At 51.0% G+C, this 13210-nt stretch overlaps 1 protein-coding gene across 1 annotated transcript in view; it reads right to left on the bottom strand.

Moving 5' to 3' along the window:
* The window catches only part of OTOG (otogelin), a 310396-nt gene that overhangs the window by 182608 nt on the left and 114578 nt on the right, over positions 1-13210 (bottom strand). Inside the window, exons 27-28 of the mRNA XM_073605993.1 lie at positions 11743-11859; positions 7234-7390 (exon numbers count right to left, since the gene is read on the bottom strand). Of these exons, the coding sequence (XP_073462094.1) occupies positions 7234-7390; positions 11743-11859 (274 nt within the window). The remainder of the gene's footprint in view (positions 1-7233; positions 7391-11742; positions 11860-13210) is intronic.

Raw genomic sequence — 13210 nt, 5'->3', positions numbered from 1 at the left:
TACATGGTGGGGATACATGGTGGGGATATGTGGTGGGGATATAGTGGGGATACATGGAGGGGATACATGGTTGTGATACATGGTGGGGGTACATGGTGGGGATATGTGGTAGGGATATGGTGGGGATACATGGTGGGGATATGTAGTAGGGATATGGTGGGGATACATGGTGGGGATACGTGGTAGAGATATGGTGGGGATACATGGTGGGGATACGTGGTGGGGATACGTGGTGGGGATATGTGGTAGGGATACATGTTGGGGATACATGGTGGGGATACATGGTGGGGATACATGGTGGGGATACGTGGTAGGGATATGGTGGGGATACATGGTGGGGATACATGGTGGGGATATGTGGTAGGGATATGGTGGGGATACATGGTGGGGATACATGGTGGGGATATGTGGTAGAGATATGGTGGGGATACATGGTAGGGATATGTGGTAGGGATATGGTGGGGATACATGGTGGGGATATGTGGTAGGGATATGGTGGGGATACACGGTGGGGAGATATGGTTGTGATATGTGGTAGGGATATGGTGGGGATACATGGTGGGGAGATATGGTTGTGATATGTGGTAGGGATATGGTGGGGATACATGGTGGGGATACATGGTTGTGAATGATATGTGGTAGGGATATGGTGGGGATACATGGTGGGGAGATATGGTTGTGATATGTGGTAGGGATATGGTGGGGATACATGGTGGGGAGATATGGTTGTGAATGATATGTGGTAGGGATATGGTGGGGATACATGGTGGGGATACATGGTTGTGATACATGGTTGTGATACATGGTGGGGATACATGGTGGGGATATGTGGTAGGGATATGGTGGGGAGATATGGTTGTGATATGTGGTAGGGATATGGTGGGGATACATGGTGGGGATACATGGTTGTGATTTGTGGTAGGGATATGGTGGGGATACATGGTGGGGATATGTGGTAGGGATATGGTGAGGATACATGGTGGGGATATGTGGTAGGGATATGGTGGGGATACATGGTGGGGATACATGGTGGGGATACATGGTTGTGATACATGGTGTGGATACATGGTGTGGATACATGGTGGAGATATGGTGGGGATACATGGTGGGGAGATATGGTTGTGATATGTGGTAGGGATATGGTGGGGATACATGGAGGGGATACATGGTGGGGATACATGGTTGTGATACATGGTGGGGATATGTGGTAGGGATATGGTGGGGATACGTGGTGGGGAGATATGGTTGTGATATGTGGTAGGGATATGGTGGGGATACATGGTTGTGAATGATATGTGGTAGGGATATGGTGGGGATACATGGTTGTGAATAGGGATGAGCCGAACACCCCCCTGTTCGGTTCGCACCAGAACATGCGAACAGGAAAAAAGTTCGTTCGAACATGCGAACACCGTTAAAGTCTATGGGACACGAACATGAATAATCAAAAGTGCTAATTTTAAAGACTTATATGAAAGTTATTGTCATAAAAAGTGTTTGGGGACCTGGGTCCTGCCCCAGGGGACATGGATCAATGCAAAAAAAAGTTTTAAAAACGGCCGTTTTTTCAGGAGCAGTGATTTTAATAATGCTTAAAGTCAAACAATAAAAGTGTAATATCCCTTTAAATTTCGTACCTGGGGGTGTCTATAGTATGCCTGTAAAGGGGTGCATGTTTCCCGTGTTTAGAACAGTCTGACAGCAAAATGACATTTTGAAGGAAAAAACTCATTTAAAACTACCCGCGGCTATTGCATTGCCGACAATACACATAGAAGTTCATTGATAAAAACGGCATGGGAATTCCCCAAAGGGGAACCCCGAACCAAAATTAAAAAAAAAAAATGACGTGGGAGTCCTCCTAAATTCCATACCAGGCCCTTCAGGTCTGGTATGGATATTAAGGGGAACCCCGGCCAAAATTAAAAAAAAAAATGACGTGGGGTTCCCCCTAAATTCCATACCAGACCCTTCAGGTCTGGTATGGATTTCAAGGGGAACCCCGCGCCAAAAAAAAAAAAAAAATGGCGTGGGGTCCCCCCAAAAATCCATACCAGACCCTTATCCGAGCACGCAACCTGGCAGGCCGCAGGAAAAGAGGGGGGGACGAGAGTGCGGCCCCCCCTCCCTCCTGAACCGTACCAGGCCACATGCCCTCAACATTGGGAGGGTGCTTTGGGGTAGCCCCCCAAAACACCTTGTCCCCATGTTGATGAGGACAAGGGCCTCATCCCCACAACCCTGGCCGGTGGTTGTGGGGGTCTGCGGGCGGGGGGCTTATCGGAATCTGGAAGCCCCCTTTAACAAGGTGACCCCCAGATCCCGGCCCCCCCCCTGTGTGAAATGGTAAGGGGGTACATAAGTACCCCTACCATTTCACGAAGAAAGTGTCAAAAATGTTAAAAATAACAAGAGACAGTTTTTGACAATTCCTTTATTTAAATGCTTCTTCTTTCTTCTATCTTCCTTCATCTTCTGGTTCTTCTGGTTCTTCTGGCTCTTCTGGTTCTTCCTCCGGCGTTCTCGTCCAGCATCTCCTCCGCGGCGTCTTCTGTCTTCTTCTCCTCGGGCCGCTCCGCACCCATGGCATGGGGGGGAGGCTCCCGCTCTTCTCTTCTTCTTTTCTTCTCTTCTTCTCTTCTTCATTTTCTTCTCCGGGCCGCTCTGCAATCCATGCTGGCATGGAGGGAGGCTCCCGCTGTGTGACGGCGCTCCTCGTCTGACAGTTCTTAAATAACGGGGGGGCGGGGCCACCCGGTGACCCCGCCCCCCTCTGACGCACGGTGACTTGACGGGACTTCCCTGTGGCATTCCCCGTGACATCACAGGGAAGTCCCGTCAAGTCACCGTGCGTCAGAGGGGGGCGGGGTCACCGGGTGGCCCCGCCCCCCCCGTTATTTAAGAACTGTCAGACGAGGAGCGCCGTCACACAGCGGGAGCCTCCCTCCATGCCAGCATGGATTGCGGAGCGGCCCGGAGAAGAAAAGAAGAAAAGAAGAAGAGAAGAAGAGAAGAAAAGAAGAAGAGAAGAGCGGGAGCCTCCCCCCCATGCCATGGGTGCGGAGCGGCCCGAGGAGAAGAAGATAGAAGACGCCGCGGAGGAGATGCTGGACGAGAACGCCGGAGGAAGAACCAGAAGAGCCAGAAGAACCAGAAGAACCAGAAGATGAAGGAAGATAGAAGAAAGTAAGAAGCATTTAAATAAAGGAATTGTCAAAAACTGTCTCTTGTCATTTTTAACATTTTTGACACTTTCTTCGTGAAATGGTAGGGGTACTTATGTACCCCCTTACCATTTCACACAGGGGGGGGGGCCGGGATCTGGGGGTCACCTTGTTAAAGGGGGCTTCCAGATTCCGATAAGCCCTCCGCCCGCAGACCCCCACAACCACCGGCCAGGGTTGTGGGGATGAGGCCCTTGTCCTCATCAACATGGGGACAAGGTGTTTTGGGGGGCTACCCCAAAGCACCCTCCCAATGTTGAGGGCATGTGGCCTGGTACGGTTCAGGAGGGAGGGGGGGCCGCACTCTCGTCCCCCCCTCTTTTCCTGCGGCCTGCCAGGTTGCGTGCTCGGATAAGGGTCTGGTATGGATTTTTGGGGGGACCCCACGCCGTTTTTTTTTTTTTTTTTTGGCGCGGGGTTCCCCTTAAAATCCATACCAGACCTGAAGGGTCTGGTATGGAATTTAGGGGGAACCCCACGTCATTTTTTTTTTTTAATTTTGGCCGGGGTTCCCCTTAATATCCATACCAGACCTGAAGGGCCTGGTATGGAATTTAGGGGGACTCCCACGTCATTTTTTTTTTTTAATCTTGGTTCGAGGTTCCCCTTTGGGGAATTCCCATGCCGTTTTTATCAATGAACTTCTATGTGTATTGTCGGCAATGCAATAGCCGCGAGTAGTTTTAAATTAGTTTTTTCCTTCAAAATGTCATTTTGCTGTCAGACTGTTCTAAACACAGGAAACATGCGCCCCTTTACAGGCATACTATAGACACCCCCCAGGTACGAAATTTAAAGGGATATTACACTTTTATTGATTGACTTTAAGCATTATTAAAATCACTGCTCCTGAAAAAACGGCCGTTTTTAAAACTTTTTTTTGCATTGATCCATGTCCCCTGGGGCAGGACCCGGGTCCCCAAACACTTTTTATGACAATAACTTGCATATAAGCCTTTAAAATTAGCACTTTTGATTTCTCCTATAGACTTTTAAAGGGTGTTCCGCGGCATTCGAATTTGCCGCGAACACCCCAAATTGTTCGCTGTTCGGTGAACTTGCGAACAGCCAATGTTCGAGTCGAACATGAGTTCGACTCGAACTCGAAGCTCATCCCTAGTTGTGAATGATATGTCTTAGGGATATGGTGGGGATACATGGTGGGGAGATATGGTTGTGATATGTGGTAGGGATATGGTGGGGATACATGGTGGGGAGATATGGTTGATATATGTGGTAGGGATATGGTGGGGATACATGGTGGGGATACATGGTTGTGAATGATATGTGGTAGGGATATGGTGGGGATACATGGTGGGGAGATATGGTTGTGATATGTGGTAGGGATATGGTGGGGATACATGGTGGGGATACATGGTTGTGAATGATATGTGGTAGGGATATGGTGGGGATACATGGTGGGGAGATATGGTTGTGATATGTGGTAGGGATATGGTGGGGATACATGGTGGGGAGATATGGTTGTGATATGTGGTAGGGATATGGTGGGGATACATGGTGGGGAGACATGGTGGAGATACATGGTGGGGAGATATGGTTGATATATGTGGTAGGGGTATGGTAGGGATACATGGTGGGGAGATATGGTTGATATATGTGGTAGGGATATGGTGGGGATACATGGTGGGGATACATGGTGGGGATACATGGTTGTGATACATGGTGGGGATACATGGTGGGGATACATGGTGGGGATATGTGGTAGGGATATGGTGGGGATACATGGTGGGGAGATATGGTTGATATATGTGGTAGGGATATGGTGGGGATACATGGTGGGGAGATATGGTTGTGATATGTGGTAGGGATATGGTGGGGATACATGGAGGGGATACATGGTGGGGATACATGGTTGTGATACATGGTGGGGATACATGGTGGGGATATGTGGTAGGGATATGGTGGGGATACGTGGTAGGGAGATATGGTTGATATATGTGGTAGGAATATGGTGGGGATACATGGTGGGGAGATATGGTTGTGATATGTGGTAGGGATATGGTGGGGATACATGGAGGGGATACATGGTGGGGATACATGGTTGTGATACATGGTGGGGATATGTGGTATGGATATGGTGGGGATACGTGGTGGGGAGATATGGTTGTGATATGTGGTAGGGATATGGTGGGGATATGTGGTGGGGAGATATGGTTGTGATATGTGGTAGGGATCTGGTGGGGATACATGGTGGGGATACATGGTTGTGAATGATATGTGGTAGGGATATGGTGGGGATACATGGTGGGGAGATATGGTTGTGATATGTGGTAGGGATATGGTGGGGATACATGGTGGGGAGATATGGTTGATATATGTGGTAGGGATACATGGTGGGGATACATGGTGGGGATACATGGTGGGGATACATGGTTGTGATACATGGTGGGGATACATGGTGGGGATACATGGTGGGGATATGTGGTAGGGATATGGTGGGGATACATGGTGGGGAGATATGGTTGTTATATGTGGTAGGGATATGGTGGGGATACATGGTGGGGAGATATGGTTGATATATGTGGTAGGGATATGGTGGGGATACATGGTGGGGAGATATGGTTGTGATATGTGGTAGGGATATGGTGGGGATACATGGAGGGGATACATGGTGGGGATACATGGTGGGGAGATATGGTTGTGATATGTGGTAGGGATATGGTGGGGATACATGGAGGGGATACATGGTGGGGATACATGGTTGTGATACATGGTGGGGATACTTGGTGGGGATACATGGTGGGGATATGTGGTAGGGATATGGTGGGGATACATGGTGGGGAGATATGGTTGATATATGTGGTAGGGATATGGTGGGGATACATGGTGGGGAGATATGGTTGTGATATGTGGTAGGGATATGGTAGGGATACATGGTGGGGAGATATGGTTGATATATGTGGTAGGGATATGGTGGGGATACATGGTGGAGATACATGTTTGTGATACATGGATGTGATATGTGGTAGGGATATGGTGGGGATACATGGTGGGGAGACATGGTGGAGATACATGGTGGGGAGATATGGTTGATATATGTGGTAGGGATATGGTGGGGATACGTGGTGGGGAGATATGGTTGTGATATGTGGTAGGGATATGGTGGGGATACATGGTGGAGATACATGTTTGTGATACATGGTTGTGATATGTGGTAGGGATATGGTGGGGATACATGGTGGGGAGACATGGTGGAGATACATGGTGGGGATACATGGTGGGGAGACATGGTGGAGATACATGGTGGGGAGATATGGTTGATATATGTGGTAGGGGTATGGTGGGGATACATGGTGGGGAGACATGGTGGAGATACATGGTGGGGAGATATGGTTGATATATGTGGTAGGGATATGGTGGGGATACATGGTGGTGATACATGGTGGGGATATGTGGTAGGGATATGGTGGGGATACATGGTGGGGAGATATGGTTAATATATGTGGTAGGGGTATGGTGGGGATACATGGTATGGATATGGTGGGGATACATGGTGGGGAGATATGGTTGATATATGTGGTAGGGATATGGTGGGGATACATGGTGGTGATACATGGTGGAGATATGTGGTAGGGATATGGTGGGGATACATGGTGGGGAGATATGGTTAATATATGTGGTAGGGGTATGGTGGGGATACATGGTATGGATATGGTGGGGATACATGGTGGGGAGATATGGTTGATATATGTGGTAGGGATATGGTGGGGATACGTGGTGGGGAGATATGGTTGTGATATGTGGTAGGGATATGGTGGGGATACATGGTGGGGAGATATGGTTGATATATGTGGTAGGGATATGGTGGGGATACGTGGTGGGGAGATATGGTTGTGATATGTGGTAGGGATATGGTGGGGATACATGGTGGGGAGATATGGTTGATATATGTGGTAGGGATATGGTGGGGATATGGTGATGCCATACAGTGGCGCTCTGGTAGAGTTGATGGGCACACTGACTGACAGACGGCACAGAGCATACTCACGGCACAGCCGCGGTGACCTCCAGTCCACGCTGACTCCCTGCTGGCAGCACTGGTGGGCGTACGCTGACACGCTGGTACAGAAACACTCGCAGTCTCCACCACGGTTACAGCCGCACGTATCGGACAGACAGTTGGAGTAAAACCACGTGACGTCCACCTGTAGTGTGAGATGGGAGCACATTGGTGACATGATGTGAGCGATAACTCATGTGTATGAAGGAGGCGGAGCTAAATAGCTCTGGGCTATGACATCATTATTAAGACCCTGCCGCCACTCACACAGTGTACATTTTTGTTTATTAAAAATCTTAACAAACATATAACATAATAAAAACATATTTACATAAATACAGAATAAATAAATGATATATAAACAAACAAAAATAACTTACTTCGGCATAAAAAAAACATAAAATGACTTTTTTTGCCAGAAAAAACAAACAGAAATAAATATACAAACCAAGATATATGTTATGATTGGAGCCCCCCGATGTTTAGGGTTGCTTCCTAAATGTACCCGCCACGTGTAGTTACCTTGGTCCATGGTTAGGGATCCATGGATTTCATTCGAAGTCTGGAATTGCTGCACTTTTCTCTGTTGCCACTAGGTGGCCGGGCACTTGGTGGCATTAGATAAGACAAGGGCAATGCAAGGTCAGAGTATATGGGGTATCTCAGTCAATGCTTATGCTTTTGATGAAGGCTTAGGCCGAAACGCGTCAGCATTTTGGATGATGTTACTGCTATAATGCTACAATAAAATTTTCTATGGAGAAGCTGTCTTTGTACTTGTAATGGATTCTCTGTGAACTCAATTAGCTAGAGCACCGACCACTCTGCACACCAACTACATTATACAGCGGTAGAGCTTGGGTCAGTTTTCTTTTGCTACTATCTCAGCCAATGGGCAGGGGTTTTCATGGATCCCTTGGCCTGCTGGGAGAGCCTATATATCTGGGTGAGGTCAGGTGATCGGGGTTCTGTGCCACCTGGACAGCTGTCTGGGTGGACGTGTGTCGTACTGCCCCGGGCTGCTAGGCCAGAGATTGGGCCTATCCTGGGGACATCTGGCTGCCAGGCTGTCTGAGGGCCTATCCAGAAGTAAGAGAGCGGCACAGAGTTGGGATTGCGGTTGCAGTCCAACCAGAAGTTGCCGGCCGGAGAACCTGTTGTGGTTGGAGGTAGAAGGGAAGCTGTCCCCACTAAGGGACCGACCACCTTATTACCAGGGACCACAGTGAATAACTGAAGCAAGTACCGGAGCAGTATTCTCACCAACCAGAGACGGTGAAGAATCAGGAAACTTCAGCAGGTACCAAGCCATGGACCCAACCAGCGGAGGTGACACTTGCAGAGCAGCCTTGAGTACCAAGCCAGGGACCCAACCAGCAGAGGTGACACTTGCAGAGCAGCCTTGAGTACCAAGCCATGGACCCAACCAGCGGAGGTGACACTTGCAGAGCAGCCTTGAGTACCAAGCCAGGGACCCAACCAGTGAAGGTGACACTTGCAGAGCAGCCTTGAGTACCAAGCCGTGGACCCAACCAGTGGAGGTGACACTTGCAGAGCAGCCTTGAGTACCAAGCCAGGGACCCAACCAGCGGAGGTGACACTTGCAGAGCAGCCTTGAGTACCAAACCAGGGACCCAACCAGCGGAGGTGACACTTGCAGCGCAGCCTTGAGTACCAAGCCAGGGACCCAACCAGCGGAGGTGACACTTGCAGAGCAGCCTTGAGTACCAAGCCGTGGACCCAACCAGTGGAGGTGACACTTGCAGAGCAGCCTTGAGTACCAAGCCAGGGACCCAACCAGTGGAGGTGACACTTGCAGAGCAGCCTTGAGTACCAAGCCGTGGACCCAACCAGTGGAGGTGACACTTGCAGAGCAGCCTTGAGTACCAAGCCAGGGACCCAACCAGCGGAGGTGACACTTGCAGCGCAGCCTTGAGTACCAAGCCAGGGACCCAACCAGCGGAGGTGACACTTGCAGAGCAGCCTTGAGTACCAAGCCGTGGACCCAACCAGTGGAGGTGACACTTGCAGAGCAGCCTTGAGTACCAAGCCAGGGACCCAACCAGTGGAGGTGACACTTGCAGAGCAGCCTTGAGTACCAAGCTGGGGGCTGAGCAGAGGTGACGATTGAGGGAGATACTACAGTGAAGATTGGAGGAGCTCAAGGGATTCAGAGTCAGTGAATCAGAGGGTCTAGTGAGAGACGGGGAGCTCAGTGGGCTGAGGAACTACAAGAAGTGATTGTAGTGGAAGTGAAAGGAACTGTTACACTTTGTGTTAGAAACAGTTAAAGACTGTTACCATAGGAGATCCTACTCATGCAGATGTGATGTCTTGCTGGATGCCTGTCTCTGCATGGCTGTCCTCCTGTAGAAGTCTCGGAGTCTGCCAAATTAACATTGCAACTACCTAAGGGTGTCCTGGACCTTACCCTCTCTCCCAAAGTTCTGTTCAAGAGAAATAAAATCTCTTTGCATTCAAGAAGTGTCTGGCACCCAATGAATCTACTTTATATTACACCCACTATGCCTTACAACCCACTCTATATGGAAGGATGTCAGCAGCTCTTGGTTCTGAAAGTTCTCATTAGACTGAAGGAGGCCTGGGACCTTGCTACATTATTATTATTATAATGCACCACAAAGCCCCTCCCCCCCACCTAAACACCACATCAGGCTAAGAAACCATTACACATGTATCCCATACATGCGGCCTTTTTCCAATAATCTGATCTTATAAAAATCTAGGGACATGAAAGGACAGAAAGAAAGCCGCACACCCAGAGACTAACAGACAACAGCTACGGAGACCTGATATTCCTCCACGCCTTTGTCCAGACCCCCGGCCGCCACCTGTCCTTCTCAAGACCCCGAATCTTCCCAACCTCACCCAGAATGCTGTGCACCACCACCTCGACAGGAAAGACTTTTTTCCGAATGGAAACCCGACACCATGCATTCCATGTAAAGAAACGGACTACTAAGCTAAGCTAACTAACTAGAAAAAGTGTCTCAAAATCCCGATGTGTCTCAAAATCCCGGTACGACAACTCCACATAACTCAAGTGGGAAAGGAAAGGAATACCCAGAGCCCCACCCACCCACTTATAGACTTCTATATTAAAGGGGCACTGAAGCAAGAAATGTGCATTGTCTCCTCCACCCTTGGACAACCACAGTTCTCTGCAGAGCGATGCTTCAGGTTGCCCTTCACATAGAGTCTGCCATGAAACGAGCGTCAGGCCAAATCCCGAAACTTAAAAGGGATTCTCTCTAGATTGAGCAAAATCAGACCCTCCCACATAACAGGGCCTGAGCAATCCCTCAAGGCCAGTGGCTCGCTAAAGGCAGATTCAACAGCTCTCCTCTCCAGGTCCTTCCTAGGAAGACACTTAATTTCCTCCACCGTCACTCGCCACTGCCAAAGCATTTTTAGGCATGGAGCAACATAAGCCGGGAGCTCACCATGTCGGACCCTCAGGTTTTTCACTGGCCCAAAATACCAACCCACCCAGGCGGTTCCTCTGCCAGCATGTTACCAAAATTCGGTTTCAAAAACAATACCACCGGGTTGACCAAACCTAGGCCACCCATCCACCTGGGAAGGTAGGTTACAGACCTCTTAACGAGATTCAGTTTGTTCCCCCATAACAGCTGGAAGAAACAGCTGTAGATTCTCACATAGAGAGACACTGGCAAAACACAGACAAAGCTGACATACAGAAATACCGGGATCAGGTAAGTTTTAATCAGGTCAATTCTTTCCCTGTAAGAGAGTTTCCAATCCTCCCAGGTGGCAACCTTGGCATCGGCATCTTGTAGCCTGCTTTCCCAATTTGCTAGGCCATAATCGCCGGGACCAAATTTGATGCCTAAAACTTTATAATTCCTGGTCGGGGCTCTGGGAAGACGTCCGGAATCTCAAAGCTGTCGCCTTCCTCACCCATCCAGAAAACTTCACTTTTATCCTGATTGATCTTTGAGCCAGATGCCTCAGCATACTGCTCCATCACCGAGACCACCTCCTCCTCTGTCCCAGAGATGAAAACAGACACGTCAACAGCATAGGCCATGACCCTCAGAGGAGGCTCAGCAGGTTTCCCTGAAGGCACTCCACACAATGGCCTGCCCTCTTAGCTCCTGATGAAGGGATAGATTGCGAACGCGTACAGCAGAGTTCTCAAAAGACACCCCAAATGCACACCCGAGCCAACCTCAAAAGGCCGTCCGATCCAACCATTCACAAGCATGAAGCTTTCAGCAACTCTGTACAAGGTCTTCAGAAATAGACAGTGTACCTCCCACAAGAGAACATGCTGCTCCATATATGAGAAGGCCCCCACTGCTGCAATAAGGGGGGTGTGAGCCACAGCTGGGGCCCCCCAGGTCAATAGCAGCTGCCAGCTCCCCAACATGTGAAGGATTGTGTTCCCCAGATCCTTGTAACCAAACCCCCATAAAGCTATCAGGGAGTACTGCAGGCAGTACAGGAACTCACCACTGGGTGGCAGGCTTCAAACACTTCACTCAGTAATATGGCGCACTCCTTCTTGGCGAATGGCTCCCGGAGAGGGTTGAGAGTGCAAGGGTTCCGGGTGTCTGGGCTGTCTGCACACTGGAGACAGGAAAAAGGCATGAGTAAATGAGAGCCGAGAGAGACCGCCACCGACAGAGACCACCACCCGCAGAGACCGCCACTGACAGAGACCACCACCCACAGAGACCGGTACCGACAGAGACCACCACCGACAGAGACCGCCACCCGCAGAGACTGCTACCGTCAGAGACCAACACCGACAGAGACCACCACCCGCAGAGACCGTCACTGACAGAGACCACCACCCACAGAGACCACCACCCACAGAGACCGCCACCCGCAGAGACTGCTACCAGCAGAGACCACCGCCGGCAGAGACCACCGCCGACAGAGACCGCTACCGGCAGAGACCGCTACCGGCAGAGACCGCCACCAACAGAGACCACCACCCACAGAGACCACCACCCACAGAGACTGCTACTAGCAGAGACCGCTACTGATGGAGACCGCCACCCACAGAGACCGCCACCCACAGAGACCACCACCCACAGAGACCGCTACCGACGGAGACCGCCACCCACAGAGACCGCCACCCACAGAGACCACCACCCACAGAGACCACCACCCACAGAGACCGCCACCCCCAGAGACCGCCACCCACAGAGACCACCACCCACAGAGACCGCTACCGACGGAGACCGCCACCCACAGAGACCGCCACCCACAGAGACCGCCACCCACAGAGACCACCACCCACAGAGACCGCCACCCCCAGAGACCGCCACCCCAGAGACCGCTACCAGCAGAGACCGCCACCGCCAGAGACCGCCACCCACAGAGACCGCCACCCACAGAGACTGCTACTGGCAGGGACCACCACAGACAGAGACCACCACCGACAGAGACCGCCACCGGCAGAGACCGCAACCGGCAGAGACCGCCACCCGCAGAGACCGCCACCCGCAAAGACCGCTACCCGCAGAGACCGCCACCCGCAGAGACCGCCACCCACAGAGACTGCTACTGGCAGAGACCCCCACCCACAGAGACCACCACCGACAGAGACTGCTACTGGCAGAGACCACCACCCACAGGGACCACCACCCACAGAGACCACCACCCACAGAGACTGCTACTAGCAGAGACCTCTACCGATGGAGACCGTCACCCACAGAGACCGCCACCAGCAGAGACCGCCACCCGCAGAGACCGCCACCCACAGACACCACCACCCACAGAGACCGCCACCCGCAGAGACCGCCACCCGCAGAGACCGCCGCCGACAGAGACCTCTACCAGCAGAGACCGCCACCGACAGAGACCGCCACCGACAGAGACCGCTGACGACAGAGACCGCCACCCACAGAGACCACCACCCACAGAGACCACCACACACAGAGACCACCACACACAGAGACCACCACCCACA

The sequence above is a fragment of the Aquarana catesbeiana genome, linkage group LG11, assembly GCF_042186555.1.
Source record: "Aquarana catesbeiana isolate 2022-GZ linkage group LG11, ASM4218655v1, whole genome shotgun sequence".
NCBI classification, from domain to species: Eukaryota; Metazoa; Chordata; class Amphibia; order Anura; family Ranidae; genus Aquarana; species Aquarana catesbeiana.
This window is presented reverse-complemented; position numbering and strand designations above follow the sequence as displayed.